Source organism: Eurypyga helias, unplaced genomic scaffold, assembly GCF_000690775.1.
Source record: "Eurypyga helias isolate BGI_N326 unplaced genomic scaffold, ASM69077v1 scaffold12724, whole genome shotgun sequence".
NCBI classification, from domain to species: Eukaryota; Metazoa; Chordata; class Aves; order Eurypygiformes; family Eurypygidae; genus Eurypyga; species Eurypyga helias.
The window spans coordinates 27,908-51,096 of NW_010245758.1; the positions used below are offsets into that span (position 1 = coordinate 27,908).

General features: G+C 41.9%; 1 protein-coding gene across 1 annotated transcript in view; it reads right to left on the reverse strand.

Annotated features, from left to right (window-relative positions):
* The window catches only part of LOC104508534 (epithelial splicing regulatory protein 1-like), a gene marked incomplete at both ends in the record, with an annotated part of 43,196 nt that extends 20,129 nt beyond the window's left edge, over positions 1 to 23,067 (reverse strand). Inside the window, 13 exon segments of the mRNA XM_010150191.1 lie at positions 1,726 to 1,894; positions 3,790 to 3,976; positions 5,952 to 6,170; positions 7,707 to 8,026; positions 9,449 to 9,491; positions 9,575 to 9,707; positions 9,795 to 9,905; positions 11,631 to 11,685; positions 11,790 to 11,888; positions 19,377 to 19,491; positions 21,975 to 22,088; positions 22,943 to 22,980; positions 22,983 to 23,067. Coding sequence (XP_010148493.1) covers positions 1,726 to 1,894; positions 3,790 to 3,976; positions 5,952 to 6,170; positions 7,707 to 8,026; positions 9,449 to 9,491; positions 9,575 to 9,707; positions 9,795 to 9,905; positions 11,631 to 11,685; positions 11,790 to 11,888; positions 19,377 to 19,491; positions 21,975 to 22,088; positions 22,943 to 22,980; positions 22,983 to 23,067 — 1,688 coding nt within the window.
* Positions 23,068 to 23,189: the final 122 nt, after the last annotated feature.

The window sequence follows — 23,189 nt, forward strand, 5'->3', positions numbered from 1 at the left end:
CTGCTGCACATACCTCACATTTTTTGAAAGAAATTTCAGAACTCCATTTAAGAGAGCTCTGATTGCTATGGAACTTGCCTGAAAAAGCAATAGAGCTTAATTTTTTTAGGAAGAAAAACACCACTCTACCCAAACCAAAGCATTAGCTACAAAAGGATCACTAATTCCATTGGAGTATATACAACCTGTCTGTAGATCAAACACTTACTGTGGCTAGAAGAACAATACCCAAACACCAGTGCTCTCAAAATGGAAAGAAACCAAGCTGACTCCAGAATATATGTTTTGGGTGGTTTTTTTATTGGTTTTTTTTTGTTTTGTTTTAAAGAGGGCAGTACTTGTAATTGGCACAGAACCTACACAGATACACTTTAAGAATATTACACAACTGTCAGACAAGAACACAAAAAGGGTATCTTGGTACTTGGGACTGATCAATCTGTAACCAACATATACGCCCACAGCCCAAGCAGCCAATGATAGGACCCATGTGGGATCCCCTTCAGTGGGAGATCTTTGTAGGGTCTGACCCTTAGCCTGCAGTGGCCAGTCTATTATTACATGAATTAGTACAACACATCAAGGTCACTACAAACTATTACTGCTACTGTGCTCTCATGACATACAAAACTATTATTGAGAAACTTGGTTTTATATTGCCAGTGCAAGTATGGAATTTTATTTTTCTTAATCTTACATTAAAGAGGCTGAGTTTGGTAACATATTGTCGTAACCATAAGAGACATTGAAGACATAGAAGTTAAATCATGAATGAAGAAAACATTTTAATAATAAAAAAAACACACCACACAACAGGCAGCTCACAGACATACTGATTTAATGTAAAGGAGTAAGAAAACCTTTGTTATCATAGAGGTACTAGAGAGTCCATATTGCTCAAAAACTTCATAAGTAGCTATTTGGACTCTTCTCCAGAGATAGAAAGCACTGGTCAGAATCTAATAGAAGACTTGATTTCTTTAGCAGGTTTCCTGACAAATGAGGAATGGTTTATGGCTTACAGTGAACATGGCTCTTTCCATGGCCTCATGACTGCAGAGGGCAAATGGTATCATGCTGTTCTGTAGCAGTTTTGTTCTGCAGAAGACAGCCAATATATTCTGAAGAGCCAAACACCCTTTGAGAGAGGTGTTTATGAGGTCAGAAAGAACATATATGCCTCTATTATGCTTTAAATATGCACTCCATACATAAATGCTTCAATGCAGTATTTTTATAAATAAGTAAACAGTTTTCACCATAAAGGTCAAAAAGTTATTTTATTACAAAAAGAGAGGCAGAATTTCAGAAGTTGTTAGGGCACATCCTAATCCACCTGCTGTTCTAAAGAGGGGTCAAGGGCTTCTTTATGGACATGAGAAGGCATACTGCACACATTAATTCCCAGTGGGGCACAACACTGCAAACTAACAAGTTTAAGAGGCATGTCAGGTAAAAAAACCCATCAAAAACCCCAAACAAAACAACAAAATCCCACCGTAGTTGTGACTTATTGTTGTTTTAAAAAAAAATCATTACTACCTGAAATACTCTAAAACTTGGGAAATCCCTAGATATCCTGAAATTGTTTCCCTGAACAAGATATCAAACAGGCTGTTCTTGGTAGAACAAGACTTTAGTACAGCAGTGTTCTTCTGTGAGCTTTGTGCATTTGCTGCAAAAGAAAGACTTCTTTGTTCCTGCTTGGTTTCTCTTCTGCTTTACCTGGGGTAGTAGGCCGTGTAGTTCATGAAGAGCTGAGCCCCAGCAGGGTAGTACGCCGTGGAGGGCTGGAGCGTTCGCGGGTTCAGGAGCACGGATGGCTGATACAGAGCAGCTTCTGTTGGCACAACTGCAGCAGGAGCCGGAAAGGAGTAGGAAGGGGGTGAAAGGCCTAAAGGGAAAAAATGGAAAATACATTAGGACTTTTTGAATTCCAGCATATGTGTGGTCTTCATTAGCTAAAGAACTCTGCAATAGGAAAAAAAGCCTTCAGAAGCATCTCATTCTCTTGCTCATCACAGAAAATAAACCTGTTTCACCAACATGAGCTTGACTAAGTGCTGTGCCCACCTGCCCAGTCAAAAGCAGAGTCAGTAATACACAAAAAGCTACCTCTGGCTCTGGGAAGAGGGTCTCTTTCTGAAAAGCAGGCCAGTTTTTCTTGTCTAGGCTCAGATTTTAATGAAGTCTCCAATCAAGAACTGTAAGATTTCCCCACTGTAAGAAGGGAACTTCTGTGCTAAAGGATCTGCATAACATTCCCCAGAGCAGAGGACGCCTTTTAATCCTGACACTCCCTATCACCTAAACAGGTCCTGTCTTCAATTAACTAACAGCAGAGAAAGAAGAGTCATGGTTTTACAGTTTCAAGTGTTATTATGTTTTTGTTTGTTTTTTTTTTTTTTTTTAAAAAAAGTGCCCTTTGTGGTATTTCAACAAGATGTGAGGTCCTAGATGAGTTCTCACTGACCAGAGATCACCCCCCTCTTCTGCCACTCTTCCTTTTCTTCCCTTTTCCCCCCCACAGTGCCATGAAAGTGAACACAAAAAACTTTAGATAACTCTGAACAAGAAAAAAAGCTTACTTTAAAGTGACAGTCAGCAACTCACTGCTTTGTGTGGGATAAGGCCACAAAGGCTGAAAGGGCTTATCTGAGGAATACATCACTGGCATTTGTAGTTGGAAATGGGAACACTACCACCTAAGAGTTCCCAAAGTTTGGGACTCTGCCCAAATACCTGTCCTAGGAGCTCTCAGGAGAGGCTTTCAACCCGTCCTACATGTGACAGCTTTTCCAGATCCTTGCTCAGAAGGGTACTTGCATAAAAAAAAAACACCACGCAACTAGTTACCTAGAAAACTTACTTCCTAAGGATTAGCTGAATGTCTACTCATACTCAAAAGGAACCACACCCAAGAAGTTTGTTGCCATATTGGCAGCTTTAACTGGGATTTAGGGGACACTTCTTAAAAAAGCCACCAACAATAATAATACATTTGCATAGAGAGAGAGAGAGAAAGCTCCTACTTTACTACCTTGCCATTTATGACCTTGGAAGCAAAGCATTATTTTTCCCCATAGGCTCAGATTTATATGGCATACATGCTTAGTAAGTTTGCCCTTCAGCTCTCAGAGCATTTCCTACAAACATTTTAAGTCCATGTCCGTCCTAGTAGCTCAAGTTTACATAATACACAGTTTCTGCAATTTTGAGGCCAAAGCTATGTGTATTTTACTCCCTCACAGGCAACCTCAATTCTGTATGAACAACAACAAGCAAAGGAAGGGTTCAGTCAGTAGGGGTTCGACAGCAGAACACCTGTGGTTAATTTCCACAAAAGCATTATCAATTATTTAATAGAATAAGTTTCAGAAGTAAAAGGGGAAGGGCTTTTACTTGACATGTTCACCATGGTGAGAAGTGTAAATACAAATCAGTTTAAATGGGAAACTGTTCTTTGAGCTCTAGGCAGGGCTTACAGATTACTTTCCACAGTCATGGCTCACCCTGGCCAAGTTAAGCTTCAGGGAGGGGAGGGGAAGTTTGCCACTGGAAAAGCAAGAATAATTTTAAATTCTTTGGAATTAAATTTAATTCACAACCAAAGGGAAAAATAATGATTGCAAGCTGCTGATGATTTAAGATGAAGACATTATTTTAATACCCCCACCTGACACTCCTTTCCAAAAACCAGAATCAGAGTCAAGAAAGCCGCTCCAGCACCTACCCGCACATAGCGTAGAGTATTGGCAAGACCCATGCAAAACTTACATGGTAACTTACATGGTGGTGGGGACAAGCCATTTCGATTTAAAGTGCCCCCCATTAATACAAAGTTCATCTCTTCAGCAGAACACTGAAAGACTTCGACATATCTGTCCTTCATAGTCTTCTTATGACACTTCTGTGCAGCCAGAAAAGCTCGGTCTGCAGATTTCATCTGAATAAAAGCATCTCCTGATGGACGACCCTGAAAACAAGGCAGAAAAAGAAATGCCTCTGAAGCTCCCGTGAAGCAGCAGCATAGCTATAACTTGTGTTGTTAAAAGCAGTTTCCTCAGCCACAAATACAGTCAGTCACCCCTAGCACCCATCAGCATGTTTAAACTCTCCACCCTGAAGCTTCCCCCTCTTTTGCTGAGGAATCCTACTCTGGCCACTGCATCATTTGGGCACTCTTCCAACTCACGTAACTTGATGTATTTATCTGTTTCAATTAAGCTATATTATAAGTGGAGCCATGTTACTTGTATGCTTTTTTTTTTTAAAAAAAAAGACACCTATGGGAGAGACTACAATTTGAGGGGACTTCGCTAAGAGCAGGTCTCAAAGCACCTACTCAGTAGCAACGCAGAACTGGAAGATCTAATCCACATTTATTATCCATTATTTTAAAAATTCAAGGATAAGTCCAGTCAAGTACCAAATATTAAATTATTTTTTTTTAATTTTATGTTAAGGCTAATATGAACTGGGATGTTTTAGGAGGGTACTAGCCTAAGGCTTGGTATGAGCTTGTGGAGAAAAAGTGACTTACTTGTATACAGCTATAAGTGAGTGGAATACGTAACTGAGAGCAGGCGTTTCAGCCACAGCGGCTGACTTGAAGTAACCAAAACCTGAGGCAGAGATCTAAAGCCAGCTCTAACTTTAGTTCTGGGCCAGTTCTTCTAGTTTCAGAGGGAAGAACAACTTCATCACTATCCTTTACACAGTTGTTCAAGATTAGAGGGTTGAAACAAGAAATGGTGAGAGTAGAAAAAGCATGCAGAAAGATAAAAATCTAGTCATCTGGGGAAAAAAAAAAGTGACAGTTTTGGGCAGGGGTGGCAAGTAGCCCTCAGGACTATACCCACTTCAATTTCCTCCTCCAGGTTCTTTTGTTACTGCTGGCAAGGGCTGATACTACTGTAAGGCATTACTAGTGCTTTAACATCTTTTCTTAGCCTACCCCCACCCTGCATATTCCTTGTAGTTTTTCAACCAGATCAAGTCCTCACAAACACAGGAATCTCTCTAAATACAGAAGTACGGGAATAACTGTAGGCCCTTCTCTCTCCCCACACCCCCAGAACATAGAAGCCCTACTGCAGGACAGGGAAGCATTCTGTAGTTTCAGCTCAGGCTTAGTGTCAACTAAAGCCATTTTAGAAGAACCATTCTTATACCACAATAATTAGTGTAATCAGTGCAACCACTCAGGGCCTCTCCACAGGTTGAGATAAGATGCACCTCTTCTCCCTGAAGTCACAAGACTAGGAATATGGAAGGTGATCACAACACACCCAAAGCTTTGTTTAAAAGGTTTTCGTAGAAACTGCTTCCAGATAACAATGGTCAAGATATGACTGTTTATACATGTGAATGAGCTGTTAATTTCGGTGCTTAGCTGTGACTGTTAAAAGAAAGCAACGACACAGTTCAGGAAACTTAAAACTTGGGCTGCTGACATGCCATAGGAAATCCTGTCTCTAAAAGGCCGCAGTAACATTTGTCCTCAAACATACCTGAGGCACATTGTTCAGAAAAGCAGGGGCAAACCACTCCTTTGAGAGCTAAAACTGCTCACTTTTGTTAGGAAGATACTCTGGTACAAGAGGGATTATGCATGCTGTTGAGCTGGACTCTTCAGTTCAAGCTTCCTACAGAGCAGGATCACCTGCTGCTCTGGGAGCACCAACCCCTCCAATACTTGGCTTACAAGGTGGCTTAGCTTTAGGCATATGGGTTTCCATAACAGAAACCACTCTACCGCAAATGCAGTAGCAGAGTTCAAATAAGCCAACCCCCATTTATTGCCACACACTTTTAAAGGAAAGCTAGCGAGTAATTAAAGTCATTAGCATCAGTCCCAAAGGTGCTGCCCTATTGATATCACCACAAGGACTGTGTTCACACATACAGGTGGCTGGCACAGCCTGGCCAGGAGCACCATGCCTACCAACCTGGTGATTTAGTACCATGTGAACCCCATGGGTCCGAATGTCTGTCGAAAACTCCCCCAAGAACTCCAGAATGTCCTCTATAGTAGCAGCATAGGGAAGACCACGTAAACGTATGCAGTCTCTGACATTAGTGGGAGGCACAAATTGTTGAGGTAATACTGGAAGAATAGGAGGTGTTGGGAGAGGAATGAGAGGTGTGGAAGAGTACCTGTTCAGCACCTGTGCAAAACAAAAGAAAAGGAGGTTACAGAAAGCCTCCTTAGTAATTCTTCAACTCAGGGGAACTGAATCTAACACCAATGCCATCCGTTTTCACTCTGGTCAGTATTTTAAGAAACAGGTGAGCTAGATTCTGGACTTAAACCACAGCAGCAGTGCTTACAATTCAGGTGTTTTAAAGAAAAAAAAAATCTTTGGATAATTCTTTTTTTGAAAAAATAGTTTTTGGAGACCTTACTTGAGCAGTTATAAAACTCTCAGAAGACCTCTTAGAACATACATACTGTATTTCTATAGTAATTTTATTGAGAAAATATCCCAAAACATTCTACCATCTACAGGGTTACACCTGCCCCAAAACACATCCTCTGCAAAATTTTAGGAGAGTCTGGGAACTAGAAGCGTATTTCACTCCCAAACAGCCTGGACTTGACATGCAATAGTCTGTCAAGTAACATAGGTGGTGTAACTGAGTCACAGTATCTGTGAGAGAGTCACGCCCTGAGATTTCTTGTTACTATTTTTAACAGTAAAAACACCGCCTGGTCAAAAGTTCACTGAATATTCAATCATCTTTTAACTTTCTGAGCAAGACCAGGAATCATTTACGTTTATAATGTGTATATATAGGTATCAGAAGTTTTTTTGCTAAACAAAAACTTATGAGAGCACTTGAGAAGAATACAGTGACAAGGGGGAGTGTTTGCAGCTATGCTTCTCATCATTAGCGTCACCCTTCAAAGGAGGCACTGAACTCTCTACATATTTGGAGGATCAGAGCTGCACCATTGCTTGGTTACAGTGACATGGTTATCGGTTAGCCATAATTTGCATCTTAGATGAGACCTTTTAGAATCATGTTTAGGAGTTAGTGACCTCAGCTGAAGCTCTACGAATCTTTGGAGACATGCAGACAGAGTCCTCTCAGCCTGACTTCCTTTCTCTGGCAGCACAAGTGCAATTAATGAACCCTCAAGCCATGTTACTGCAAGAGGGGACACTCTTTAGGCCCAGTTTCACAGTGTCCTACACGCCTCTGCTAGGTGGCCAGTGCTGGAAGATGGCTGAGACCTGCAGATTCATTGCTCTGCAGACAACTACATCAACTACTACTACACTGGCACAGAAAAACAGTCTTTTGATGTAGTTGTCAGTGACTAAATTATCTTTAGTCACTGAGTCAGGCTTATTGCCTGAGATCAAGCCTTGCTGCTAACATTGCTCAGGAATGGACCATCATTGGACTTAGACAAATTCAGTATCAGCAGTGCAAAGCACTAGACCCACACAAACTTCCTGCTGTAAGTGCTGTTTGCAAGGCTACTTGAAGCCAAACCCCCAAAAGTTCATATATACAATGGAGAACATCCACATACCGTAAGATCTTACATTCAGAGGGAGCAAATCTTGATGGAAATTCAGACAATACTCTTTCCAGCAACAGTCAAGTGTGAGAGGAGAGAAAAGCAGCTTTCAAGTGGTGGCCAAGCAGTATTTGCTTCCACTCCTTTAATCCAAACTCCTACATTGGCATACAAGAAGCCAATGTTTGTAAGCTTTGCACCCACCAGCAGTGCTCCTGAAGAGTTCAATGTACCTTTTCCCCAGCAAGTCCTTATGCTTTTTTAGTGCATTTTGTGCATATTCTTCACAAGCAAACAACACAAAGGCATCCCCTGTTGGCCTGCTGTCAGGGTATGTGACAAACAGGATTCCCTCCTTTCCTCCTGTTACAGGGCAGTGCTGGCCAAAGAATGTCAGCACATCTTCTGTTGTTACATTGAAAGGAAGACCTCTCATCCTGACAATCACTTGGTTTTCTTTCGACAAGAACTGGGCAACCTCGTTGGAAGTGCCTTAAACAAAAAGAAATACAGAAGCACTTAAGTTTAGACAGCCACATAAAATCATGAGCAAGTCTGGCACAGCTACCTCCTCCCCAGAGTTATTTTTTGAGTAGGTAGAACAACATTTGCCTCCAAAGTCCCACTTTGATAAACTAGAAATATTGTATAGGACACTTCCCATTAAAGACTAACGGTGTTACTCCATCATTTGGAAGAGATTCATCCTTATTCAAAGGGGAAAGAGAAAGTACTTACAATGTTCAGAGCCCAAAGAAAGTACAGTCTGTGAATCTCTTGCACGAGCAGTATCTGTGCTACTGTGCACCTCTCCTTTCTAACTTAACACCTTCGGCATGCTCTGAAGCCATAATATATAGTAACCAAGTATCCAGACCATTGTGCTGGTAAAGAAAGTTGGAAGGGCATGTTGAAAACAGCTCAGGAATTTCATCCTATCCTGATAAAACTGTCAAAGTCTGCCAATTCTACTTTCAATACCTCCAGAAGACCACTGATGCTCATAACACTAGCTGCTAGCCAGCTTCACATCTTAATATGGTCCTTTTGCTTGAAGACAGCTCATTCTGCAAGAAAGTTGGGTGGTACCAGACACTCACCATTTCTAACACGCACTATTTTTCCCCACTGTCAGCATGCAATGTCTTTAACCTGAACGGTATAACTATTACCAAGCCTATCAATTACTTATATATTTGACAGCTTAATAGCCTCTCTCACTCTAAAACCTCAACTTCAAACACCCAGTTACAATCCCCAGACCAAATCTCTGCCAGGAACCAACAAGGACATTAAGGTAGTATTCTAGATGCATAACACCTTATTGCATCTTAACTCAAATTCTTGCAATCATAAAGGGGAGGGAAAGAAGGAGAGTTTGTAGAGCAAGGTTTGCAGCCTTTCAATTCAAGGCTGCAAATATTTCAATATTCCCCTTAAATAAGCATTCCGCCTTTAGTCTGAAGCAAAGATGTGAAGAAAGTCAGTTCCGTAAATCCCTTGTTGTTTACACTGTGATATCTGTTTGCTTTTACGTGCAAGTCTCCACAGCAACAGCAGTCATTGTTTTGAAAAACTACTCTAGTTTTGTTTTTCAGCAATAAATAACATTTAGGTCCCTCCAGTTAAGAAGGCAACCTAACAAATTAAGTTCCTATGCAAGATCACCTTGCCTGATCAAATCATTATTCGACAGGCTGCTTGAAAACAGCAAGAATGTGGAGAAGAAAGATGGACAGATAAATCACAGAACGTCTTGGACTGCTGCTAGCAGAGTACATAGTAATCAACACACCAGCCAACTACTTGTTCAAAGAAAGAAAATGAAAGGCCACATCCAACAGGAGCATTTTACAGCCAGATGTTCCAGGTGCTGATGGAAGAAACCCTCCCTTCTCCCTCCCTAAAAATTACCTCCTGCAATTTTAAGGAAGTCTTCACCTGTTGCCTTGTATACCTAAGGAAAGAAAAGAGACCACGTGATTGGCATGCTGTTTGCACTCCTGTTGAGAGGAGGATTTCGGAGCCAGCGTCACACACCTCAATGTATCGATTCCCCATGTGATGCTTGTGCCTTTGCAGCGCCAGATCTCTATGTTCTTCACTTACGAACCTCACGAGAGCCTCCCCATTCCTTCGACCTTGGGCATTGAGACAGAGTGCAGCACCTCCCCTGAAGGTTTTAAATTAAAAAAAGAGATAAAACCAACTGATGGAGACAAAGTACTACAAATGTAGAGGTAAATTCTTAGCTACTAACTTGGCGATATTTAGGCCTTTGAAGAATCTTGCTATGTCCTGGTCAGACGACTGCCACGGCAATCCTCTTGCTCTGATAACAGCATTGTCATCCACAAGTTCCATCTTGCTGCTGCAGGCACAGAAAGAGGGAATAATGCAGAGACATCTGTCTCTAGTATCCACCACACCCCATTGTCACCTGTGCTCCTGGGACGGGCTTCTGTCCCTGCTCTGCCAGGGCAGCGAGGGCTAAGAGCCAAAAGCATCTAAGGCCTCTGCCCAGGTCTCTCCTCAGGGAACATCTGCTCTGTAAAGCTTCCCCTTCCCTGCTTCTCCACATTTGTTCCTTGAGCTCTTCTCACTGAGCACATTTCCAATTTATTCTTCACATACTAATGGTTTGTGTTTTTCCGCTGTCTGAACAGGGTTACCAGTATGAAATTAAACTTGCTGTTCTAGTCTAATCATAAGCCAAGACCAAATCTGTTCAGGTTTATGCTCAGCACACAGAGGACTCCTGCCCAAAGAGCTCAGCTTTCACATTGCTTGTTCAGGCCATCACGGTGCTACTAGAGACTAATATAGCTACAGGCTACATTGGCTGCTTAGCATGGGAATAGCTCAGCAGCAGAACACCAGGTTTAATTGGTCATTACCACAGTCTCTTTTGTTCTCTTACATGTTAAAACTGCCATGTAGAACAAAACACTTACAGCTACCCAAGGCTGCCTTTCTGGCTATTGCAGGGACAGGTTTTTACACAGAAGAGACTATGGGATTGATTAAACCGATTAAATGGTGTTCAGCAGCAGAGGACTCCCTCGTACAAAAAGGCTATGGTATGCCCTGTTGTGGGAGGGTTATGTTTCTCACTTATATTTTAATCTCTCAGGTGGACTTTCTGCAGTCCCTAACTGTTGTCTCCTAATTCTGTACTTCTCACTATCACAAATAGATGGGAATCTTCCACTTCATCCCAGAATTTTGTTAGTGAAAGGGAAAAAGCTTAAAACAATACCAAAACATAGCCCTGAACTAATCTCACTGGATACTTTCTGCCAATATCATTGCATTCCTTGCTTCTTTTGGCTCAGAAGTGCCAGCATCGCCTACCATTATGACAGTTCCTTAATCTGGAAGGGGGAAGTAAGTATTCATGCAAAACAGGAATTTGAATAAGGTCAGATTGACACCACTCTTGTGATACTGCAGAGGGAGTACCCAGCAAACCACTGAGAGAAAAAAAAAAAAAAATCTGTATTTGCGCAAATAAAAGCATGATTACATTAAAAAAACCCAAGACATCCCACACAGTAAAAAAAAAGTAGATAAAGCTTTGTGTGAAATGTATTTGGGAAGATGACAATCATCATAGCTTAAGCAATTTACTGGTAGCAGGGTATCTTTGGCACAGTATCTTTATGGAAATGTTTCTTCCTTATAAAAAAAAAAAAGGATCATTATGCATCTTCAGTAAGTGCGAAGCAAATTGCAGGAAAAGTTAGTACCAACGGGGTTACTTTGCAAAAAGGCTTACGTTCTTTGTTAATAGCACAGCACACTTAACACCTATTATAAGCACTTATTAGCAGAATCCAGAAATTCCAGCAGCTAGCAAGCAACACTGAAGCCTAACAGGAAAACTGGCTTGCATTTGATCACAGAATCATAAAACATCTGTTCCCTTTGCTACTTAAAGGACTTAATTTATTCCCACAGCAGTGGCAAAATAAATAAAAACAATGGTAACAGCTCTTAGCAAGTGAGGAACACAGATAAGTACAGGTTATGCGCATGATATTTTGCAAAAAAAGAAAGGGGGGGGGCACAGCAAGAAGAGGAAGAAGGTACTTACCAAGGCCCACTTTCAAATTTGTAGTTCACTCTTTCTGGATCTGAAAACCTGTGATCTATGAAATACAGCCCAAGTTATTTTCTTCTTCATCAGCATACAAGAGACATGAAAACAAACCAAGCAAGCAATATAGAAAACTCATTCATCACCATCACTTACTGTATGGTTCAGATATTAGTGTTAAAATAATATGCCCCATATCTTCAACTTGGGAGACTCCATAAGGAAACGCTGGACTGTTCTTGTCAAGATTTAAATCTTTATGCTAGAGTTAAGTCCATCATCACCAAACAGATTTCTAATTGACTTCCTGCTAGAGCAGCAAGCTTTCATGTTATCCTCGACGGTAAGCCACTTCTCAAGGGAAGATTTAATTAATTTTCCTGCTGGGATACATTAGCTGTTCTGCCTTGGTCTCTAACCATTGCCACCTGCGGGAGCATGAGGTCACTCCAGAAAGTGTCTTGGGACATGAGACCCCATAATAAGGACATATATATTTAATATACTCATGTATTATGTATACTTGACAGACAGATACACTTTTGCATGCGGAGGAGACTGGAGTCCTGTCGTCTTTAATTAAGATCTTTAATCTCTAGGGGAAGATTCAGGGAAGGAGAAGCAAACCAAGGAGAAGCTCCAGAAATAGGAGGATACATCACATGCTTTCTGAACAAGTAAATCCCAAAGTAGAATGTCTTAGTCACCACTTTGACAAAATTCACAAGTGGCATCTCATCTAAACCTTGCCTATTAGAAGTTACAACCTGAGGTTTTTTGCTGTTACGCAGAGGCATTCTGAGAATCTGGCGAGAATGCACCACTGTGGATAACCAAGAGACAAAAAACAGAGTCCTACAACCCATCTTCTTCAGTCTGAAGGATTTTGGAAGGTGATAGATAGCAAGGATAAGCTCTCCTGCCAACAGTGAACAGGAAATGTTCTGTCCTGGAAAGACAGGCTGCAGAATGACTAGATTAAAAAAAAAACCCATGTTCATAAAGGGAGTCTAATTAAAGTTGCACACAACATTTTTTCACAACATTTTAAACAGAGTTTACTATGGTATCTGTCCCCCTCCCTGTCTTATTTGCCTTTCTCTAACACCAAGCTACAGGGCTGCAAGGTTACTTGCAATTCTCCATCATTTATAAAGCAAATTTTTAAAAAGGTCTTTTCCTCACATCTCCTTCTTTCATGAGTGTAGGGTAAAAAACCACACACACATACAGAACAAGAAGTGAAATATAAAGCAGCCTGGAAATAGAACTTGCTTTTATGACCTTTCATCAATTTGCATCAAGACTTTAAAGTAAAATTGAAAGAGTTTACAACCATGGCAATTCTTAAACAAGACTGTGGCAATACAGTAATGCAAGACATTCAAAGCTCTCAAATTCATCAATTATTTGCCCACAAAACTACATTAGACCCATTTCAAGTGCTCTAAAGAGTCTAAATTTTGGTAGTCAGAAGTTTCTTCTCAGTCCAAGATAGCAAGGTTCCTCTCCAAAGAAAAGTTTTCTCCCCCTAGGGCTGAGCACATCTTTGAGTTGGCAGATGCCTATGTGAAGGGCAGGGAACAGGAAAACAGCTTCTGTTAGAAACAGACACCACACACCAGCTTTGTCCCATCATCTCATCAACAGGGGAGGCAGCACAAATTTCATTATGGAATAACATCTTCCCTATTATTTGTGGATGACTGCAAGTCACTCCTACAAAACAGATTTTTTTTAAACTGTTTTTGAAGTTTAACTGTTATCTTGTTGCGAGATGAAAAATAATTTCAACTGAATTAATGAACTCCTCTTCTACAGCAAGGAAAGCTGCTGTGCCAACACAATACACTGAGGCTAATTGGATTTTGAGGCTTTGTTGCTTTTAAGTGTGCATTGGACTATGGAGAGGCTGGTGCTTAAACTTCAAAATGTTTTTGTAAGACTAAGTAAAAAAGAAAACTTAAACCAGTGATCCCTCTCCTCTAACTGCTTGACTAGCTACAGTTTGCTAGCCATTGCCATTACCATCTCTCCTGGTACCCTTTTGGGAATAAAGAACTGAGAACATTAAATGGTTTTCTCCAGAAACAAGCTAAAAATCCTAAACAAACCACATGCAACGACCCTAAGGCACAATTTAAAGAGACTATTGGCGTTGTTTATGACAAAAAACTTCACTGCAGTATTTCTTCTTAAGCTGTACACTCAAGCTTGTCTCCTTCCCTGCCCCCTGGGGAAGGGGGTGTGAAAACAAAGTAACCCTCACACAGACTCCCTGGCAGTGAGGGTGCTTCATCAGCACCACGCATGTTTCTGGGCACCTCGTATATCCAAGTAGAGAGCTTCTCCTCCTTTTCCTGACTCCCTCCACCCTGCAGCATCCAAGAGCTCCGCACTGCACATGCACACTGCTGCCCATCCAGGGAGCTGCTGAAGATGCAGGTCTTGGAACCCTGGTCTCACCTGACTATTTTTGTGAAGATTTTGGAAACGTTCTCTTTCCTCTGTCAAAGTCAAGAGAAATTGGGCAGGAGTTTCACTAGCTATTACGGCAGGGGACATGCATCCACATGTGCGCACACATGCTCTTGGCTGCTAGACTGCACCGTCAAAACCAAAGAGACATCTCAATATTTCCCATTTGCAGAGCCAAGAATCCTCACAAGCGATCAGCCGCCAGAGGGGAACGCAGCAGCGTGAAGGAGCTGGGAATTTAAAGCAAGGCTATAGCACAAGGGAAAAAAACCCCAACAACTCCCCACCCCATGTCTGTTTTCTGAAGAAAACTATTTCATTGAAAGAGAGCAATCAACAGGAGATACAATCCCTAAAAACGCCCTAATGGCAACAGAGGTTGGTACCAGGTGTTCAGACACAGGGAGTCAGTTGTGCCAAGAAGCTCTACATTAATATAAACACAGTGGGAGGGGAGGAAGAAAGTCATCAACATTAGTAGGAGTGAGAAATCGCTCACACCTTCGCCTCTGATTAGCTAGAAGCAAGGCTTTTAGGCAAGATTGGAGAAGAAAATTGATAGCTTTCCGCACATGTAAAAGGAGCATAACACTATTAACTAATTAAAAACCAGAATTCTAATGAACAGGACTGCCTACATATAGATGGACTCCTATGAGCAGAGGCACTAGAAGTTATGGACACTTAAGAAAAAGCTGTTAAAAGGAAGAGTTTTTAAAAGACATCCTTTTTTCTGTGAAAGGATAGGAGACCACACACATGTGCAGTGATATTTGAAGGTGCCTCTCCTGGGCACTGAGAAAGAGTTGATTGCAGCAGAACGAAGTTTCCATTTAAAGACACATTAGAAAACACACCTGGCTGTCTAAAGGTAGTATATACAACAGCATGCACACGTAAATTTTAAGTGAAGCAACAGGCAAAAGTTGCACCCAAATAATAAGGAAGAATGGGAAACCAGGAACTTCTTAACCTTGCTGTGCAGCTGCAGTACCACCTTCTGCACCACTCAGCAAATGAGTAAAGGGGGCGGAGAGTTCTACATGAGAGCTGCCTATACAGCATGGGAGAAGATTGTAAACCATTTAACTATTTCCTCAGATTCATCCCCACAGCTTTACCCACTGCCAGCACCCTCCAAGACTTCTTCCCTCCCACTGGACTTCCTTTTCTCAGTCTCAACGCTCTTCATAACTATGGCAAAAGAAACACTGAACCACCAATTTAGCTCTGAGATGACGTGACATGAACTAGTATTGCAACTGTGTTCTGCACTAGTCCTCTTCCCCTTCTGTTCTGTTTTTAAATCTCTTCAGGCAGATTACATAACTTTAAATACTACTTTGTGTAAAGGTCATCTGATGTTACCCAGTTCTTAGGTATTATTACAGGAAATGCAAATAGCAATATGCAAGATTCTCAAGTAATACCAAATAATGTGCTTTTTATTGCCAGAGTTCAGTACTATTGGTTATAACTCTGCTCCACATCATTGTTTAAGACACCCATGCCAAAAAAAACCACCCCACACAAAAAGCAAACAAGTTTCAGTATTGCAGTATCCTCTGGATCTTTGTATCCAGCACATTAAGCAGGCTGCTCCGAGGTACGCCTGCATTTCTACTGACAACACCCACCAGATACTCCTAGCAAGGAGTTATCCTCACAAACCCAGTTCAGGAGTGGAGCAAACCACGCTCCGGAGGAAGCAGGAGCTATATGCCATGTAATGGCTTCTGCACACCCAATCTTGAGGCAAAGGATGAGTCTTCTGGAGACCGAATAGGAATAGTTATGCAAGCTTTGTTCACTCCACCCTGAAGGCACTCACAGCGGTGAAAACTAGCTCAGCAAGCTTTGCAAATCAAGAAGAGCAGCAAGTATGGGAGGTACAGAGGGTGCAAGAACAACCCTGCTCCTTTTGCATACTTAACACATGTTAAAAAAAAAAAAAAGGATTTCGACAGACCCGAGTTCCTTTCTCTGCCGGAACACGATCGCTTCTCTCAAGTTTTTGGTTACTTGAAATTTCTCATAATTGTCCTGCTGTCGCTACTCTTACACAATACTGACTAAAGTCTGCCAAAAGACTCCTACATCAAAAACTTTGAGACCGTAAGTTAGCAGCAGTAGCACCTGGAGACAACAGCTACAACTAGTCTCTGTTCCTCCTCGGTCTCTCAAATTCCATGGTATTTTAAACATTTCCTTACCTTGCATCAGAAGAAATCAGTGGCAGTTTGTACATGAAATCTATAGTTTCTTGGAGGGGAGAGGGGGTCCAGGGAGGGGAGAAATGTAAAGCTTTCACCTGAGCTCTTGAATTCAGAATGGTTTCATTGCTGTACACAATTTCAAGTGGTTTGCTGAAAGACTAAGCCTCAAAAGTACTTTCTAAAGCAAGAATAACCCAGCCAATTATTTGGTTTAATATCCCTATGCTCTTTTTCAAGACTGTGCTTTTTTTGTCAGTAAGAAATACATAGCCAAGCACCAACTATCCAGTATGTACATCCACTGGTATATATGACTTCCACTGTACAGTCATTCAAGATACCCCCCAGGAACAACAGAATACATTCTCCATTTGCCTGTAACTTGTTTAATCAAACGTTACCCATCAAAATAAAAGCTTTTTGAAGACTCCTAATAATTTAAACGACTGTACAATACTACCCAGCTTTCCCCCAACTCTTACATATCACAGTTTCCTCTCACTGATCACAACCATTTTACACACAGGTAAATGGAGATGTAAGTACATGAAGGGATGTGCCCAAAAATCATCTACTACTGCTCCTACCAGTTCGTAAATGCAGGTCTTCTGCATCTCTAGTCAGTGCCCAACCCCTAAACAAAAATCTTCTGTCCCCACCAAACAGTAATTGGGGAACCTGGCCCAATGTAGTCTGTGTGGCACAAATCATGGAAGATTCCTCTCATGCAGCCCCTTTAAGTGGGGGTGGCAGATATGTACTTTCTAGAACAATAACAAGAGCTTGGTCAGATTCTGTGCACTAACCTGCAACTTCATTTCAACCCACTCCATCTGTTTAATTTTTGTGTCCCCTGCCCCAGCATACCCATTTCAAATCCAAGTTACTTTTCATTCAGGCATTTCCTTTACTACATAACTCTGCAGAAGACAGTAACTGACCTGCTTACATGAAGGGGGGAAAAAAAATCTCTGTATAAAACTGTTTGAAACAGTCTTTAGACTTAGCACCTGCTTCAACTTTTTTTTTTTTTTAATCCCAAGATTTACAAGCATGCCCAGACTCTCCAAGTCCAATTAATTTACACAGCTTCTGACACTGGGGAGATTAAGTTCATACATTTCAACAAGGTGAGGAGAAAGAAAACTACCATATTTGTCAATAAAAGGAAAACCAAAAAGTTACTTTAATGTTTTAGTCTCTGCATCCTCTACCCCCACCACTCTCAAGCAATATAGGGCAGAGACAGTTAATTTCAGCCATGTTGCATAAACATAGCAAGTTTACAAATAAAAGCATCAGCAGTTACAAAACAAGACAAACCACAAAGACTAATATAAAGCCAGAATGAAGTTATTTTGGTTTATATACCTTAAGAAGCATATCAGAAGGCCCAGATTACAGACTCAAGCTGACAGCATTTGAATAGAGCGACCAAGCCTCTAGGAACCTGGAGAAAATGCTATATGCAACTGCCAAAACCACCCTCAGATGGTATTGACTCTTCAGGGGCTCCCTGACAGTCAGGTGAGGCAGCATGTTCTGCTCTCTTCTCCCAGCAGATGGGCACTACAGCATCACTGTGCCTTAGCTGACCAGCGACACTCCAGATGTGCCCATTTCCACAGTGGCAAGATGTACTCCAGATATTTACAGGAGGAGAAAGCAAAGGTATCTCTCCAAAGCAACCAAAGTAGCTCACTCTTTAATTAACTTCTCCAGCTCATGTCAAAGCATCCCTAAACAAAGTATTAAGTTTTTATCCATAACTTCAAGAAGTCTCCACCATCCAGCTTCTAAACTTTACAACGTAAGCACTTAATTCACTTTTCTACAGAAAAATCCACTCCTACATTTAAGTGGACCACTTTGCTCCAGAGTATAGGGAGAAGTGATTTCTGCCCCTTCACTAGGGAAGTTTAATCTTAACTGGCAGATGGCAAAGCAGAGTATACAATATTCAAGCATCCAGTATTCAAGCCTGTGGTTAAACACAAAAACCCCCCATGCATACATGGATATTTTATGAATGCCAACACAAGTACAAAGCCCAGACAACACTAGTCCTGCAGTGAAAGGCCAAAATAATTCAGAAGTCACAAGCTTTTGAACCTGAAAAATACCATCTCTTAATTGCAACCACCCTATGGACACAATAAGATAGTCAGAGGAAAAAAGTATTAAAAAACAACCGCCACCAATAAAAGTATTGTTAAAATACTCTCCAATTCCCTTATCCCTCTTTGCTTGCTAGCTTTTGTGGCCACTGCTTCAACAGGTCAGTAGGGAAGTCAAGTGTTTTCCGTGTCAGAGTATGTGAGGGAAGGACTGGAGCCAGCAGCAAGAGCTGAACCTGCCAGGGAAGCACAGAGGAAGATACAGCCAAATCATGCACAGCCCCAGTTTTGGCTCTGGTAATTGTACATGGCATACAAACAAAACCAAACTAAGACTAGCTAAAAGCCAGACAGTACTAGGTTACAGGCCACTTAAGACTATTCAGGAAGTAATTTCAGACATCCCTAGCACTGAAAATAGAAACACATTACCAACTGCATCTTATTGCCAGCCCAGCCTCACCTTGCTAGGTGTAACGTGCCAACAGCTTCCCTGCCTTGGGTTCACTCCTGATCAAAGCTGACATCCATAACCATTCCCCCTCCTAAAAATTAAGATGGTCTCCCAACACTCACTCTTAACTAGAAATAATTAAAAAGTATCTAACTGATGCAACCTCATAACTTAATGTTAGGATTCATGTAGCAGTTTGAACAAATGTGCTAGTTACACTAAACCGTGAAGTTTAAAGGCACCAAGCTATAAAAGGTAGTGAAGAAAATGTACAGAAATCAAGAAATACAGCATTTTCCCCATGGGAACATGCATCCTCATATGTTTTTATCTTTGTGAGAAAGCTCAGTACACCTCCAAGTCACACATTAAAGTTATACCACCCCTAAACATGTGTTGTAAGCATTATTCAGACATCTGTCCTAAAATCCAGCCAAAGCCGTAACAGCAGTAGGCACCACCGCTGTTGAAAGGATACGTTCTGTCATGGCCGCGACATCGAGTTTGCTAACGTCAGGTGAGCCAGGGCAACACTTCCTGAACTCTTTCCGCAAGTCAAAGAAGGAGTAGAAGCACTCGGGCAATAAGACGTTCTGTAAAAGGACAAAATAATTACTGTCAGCTAGGGTGAGTTTCATCTACTTTGTTTTTAGATACCAAACATTAACAATTTCCTTACAATGGGTAGGAAACACAAACAGCCTTTGCTACAGAGAAACTCAGAGCTGCTCGTAGACCACATAAGCACCTCTATAAAATTTTTGCTTAAGCAGCTTCCTCTATGTGGCTTAAAAAAAAAAGACAGAAATGCGTTTTTTCACTGCCAAACATTTGCTATTATTACTAGTGCCTCAAATCCAATATATATGTAGGAGGGCAAGTGCCTGCTATCGCAACATTTATCATCAATTCTTGATTCCAGGTTTAACTGTGAAAAGCCAGAGGGCACTCAGTTCATAGAGCCAAGCAAATCTTGCAAGACTAGCAGAAGGCTTTTTGGTTTATAGACAAGGCTGAGTTTTCAGAGAATGGTCACACTTCATATATATATATTTAAGGGAATAAAAAAGAACAACAACACACCCACTGTGAGCAGATGAGGGTTTGCTATGGTACAGAGGTTGTCAATCTATGTGTAGTAACTCCTTTAATTGCAGCATATGAAGCCAGGAGCAAATTATGTAGCCCACTGGGAGTCAGCAAAACCCTTTTAGTCCCACTACATACTTTTCATTGTTTTGGGAGTGTGAAGAAGGCATGAAGACGACTGGGGGAAGCTATTTAAACCAACACAAACCCCTAGTCTTTCAGTTAGGTCTTCACCCCAGAGCTTCCCCACAGACACAATAGTAGTATTCCACTTGGCTGTTTGTTGCCTGCAATGCCTCTCTAGCCCAGAAGTAAGGGCTTTCTGGGACTTAACGACTAGTTAGCATCTTGGCGTCATAACAGAATGACAAGATATGCGAAAGCACATTTAGGGGGCCCAAAGAAAGAAGTTTAGTGCTAAAGTTTAAAGAATTAAAACAAGTTCTGCTTTGAGAACATTAGAGCTTATCTTAGCATACAGACAAACTTATGAAAATGCAGGTGTGCTTGCCAAGATTTCCTGCTCTAGTTTTAGCATGGCTACTTTTCTTCCTCCATGAGAGATCAAGTTCTGTACTTTGCTAACATTCAGTTCGAACAGTTGATGCCAATTCATTCTCTGAATACTGAGCTGCTAGATTGGTTCAGACTGGGCATCTTAGAAATAAAGATGTACTTCAGTCTAGCCTAGCTATTTCCTCCAGTCCAGATTTCAGTGATCCCCCAACCTCAGGATTAGGGTGTTCAAAGAACTATTGCAGGTCTCCTAAGTATCTGGTTTGCTTAATCTATAGGCAGCACAGGGCAGATTTCAAGTGACTAGTTCTTAACAAAACAGCAACAGAAAATTTTGATGAAGATTTGATTCCTACCTGTGACGATATAGAAAAAAGGTGTCTATCCCCAACACCAAACAAATTTAAAAGTTGTGAGAGTTGTCCCTTCTTTTATCAACATAATTTATACAGTTAATCCTTCATTGCAGTTAACACACATACACATTACCAGTGACCAGAAAAATCTGTTAAAAACCTGTTTCCCAATTTTCTCACATTATACCCTAAGACAAGTTACATATATATACACACACGTATATATTAAAAAAATAAGGATTGTCCCTTCACTATGAATCATGCCCACTGTTTCTCTTCTAAAACTTCAAAGTTATAAATACTTAGAGGACCAACAGGTATTAAAAGCAAACTCTTCCAATATCACTTTTGTAACGGTGCGTCAGTGCTCCTTCAAAGATGAAGGAGCAAATTGATGGGCACAGAGATCAGTTGCCATGAGAGGAGCAGAACAGCTCAGTTAGAGCAATGCATTTTCATAGCAAACCACAAAATGAGATGTTATTAATATTGATGCAGTTATTTCAGGACTAAAGACTTGGCATATTGCTGCAACTATCAATTAAAAGTAGTTATGACCTCGTAACACTGTTAGCGATTTGGCAACTCTAAAGTTATAGAGAACTCTAGACTATGGGACTAGTCCTTACTCATAGCCTGCCTCTAACTACTGTTCAGCCCCTTAGAAATAAGGGCACCGCCCTCAGAGCATCAACCACATACACAAAGATTGAAACTTGCTACAACTAAAGTTAAATGTAAAACGTCAAAAGGCATTTTATGATTAAGGTGGTTAACTATTTGGCAACAGTTCCAAATTCCCACTTGTTAACCCACTGCAGCTCCTACAGTTGTAGGAGATATGAGCTCTGTCCGTGCATTGCTCCTTTCCCAAACACTTAATTCAAGAAAGTCTCTGTTAAATCAGAAGAAAGGTATGTCAGGGATACATAAGCACTGGGCATTGTCTGTGTCTTCCCCACATACAGACTCTTCAGTCTACTAAAGACGTTAACATGAGCAACGTCTGTACCATGGTTGTGTGGAGGTGGCCTCATACTAAAGGGAAGTTGATAAGTTTTGCAAGAAATCATATAAAGCACACTAGAAGTCAAGCTTAAGCTACAACTACATACCTTTTTGGAAGCTTCAGGGTGCAGAACCTGCCTAATGTGCAACTGTCCATCAGTACAAAAACAGAAGGAAGTACCTACACCAATGTTCAGCTCATTGCTCACGGACTGATTAAACTGAAAGCAGGAACAACAACCAAAAAAAAAGAAAGAGACATACATGTAAAACACATCAAAGCAGCTGCTCTAGGCAGTGTCATCAGTTAGTAACATGTTATTCCTGGACAGCAGGAACATGGAGCTGGAATTTCTTTTTCTATGAGCCTACTCCTTCACTTCTGTGGATTTGTTTCTTGCACGTGACAACTCTCACAATAATTATCTTCACAAGGAAATTACCCTTTTTCCCCCCTTCTTTCTACTGAGAAATGGCCACACACAGTCCACATCACAGGAAAAAGAACTCCTTTTCCAGGAGCATTTGCAAAAGCACTGCAATAAGCTGTAAAGCTGGTTGCAGAGAGCTGAGGGAGTGCTGGGGCAGAAGAGCCTTTCAGACAGGGAACTCAAGCATGCTGGAATGGAGACGGGCTTTCAGTCAATTTCTCAATGAGAATCACGTACACCTCCCGTTTATCTAGAGGCTTCAGTTGTGCCTCCTTCCCAGAACTAATGAGCCACCGCACGCGGTAACAGGGCCGGCCGCCACCCAGCCTTTTCAGAGGGCCTCTGCCAACACTGACTACCCCCCCCTGCCGCTGAGACACGGGGCCCAGCACCACAGGAGACCAGACCTTCCTCTCTTGGGGTTCAGTCCCTCCCAAGCTGAATGAGCCAAAAGCAAGGGAGAAGTCCCCCCCGAAGCCCACCACAGTGCAGGCCGCCTAGCCCACCGTCTGTGGTGCCTCTGTGCCAGGCTCCACTGCCCCAGTCAGTGGGGGGGAGGGCTAAAGGGATGATGACCCTGTGCCTACCCCACCGGGGAGCCCCCAAGGGAGACCAGCGCCCAGCAGCCGGTTATGGGGTGTCACCTGTCTCAACGCCTGCTCCAGCGGCGGAGGCAGCGCCCCACCTGGGTGATCTCCTGGCACTCAGCCGTCAGCTCCGGGTGGTCAGGCCGGACCAGCACATCGTGCAGGCGCCCCAGCTCCAGAGAAAGCAGAGGAGGGGCGAGTCAGCTCCCCGGGCTAGAAGCCAACCCTACAGCACCGGCCCCTGCTCCGGCCTGGGGCACCCAGCGCTGGGGCCGCCCCGGCGGAACCCAGCACAGCAGGGGCC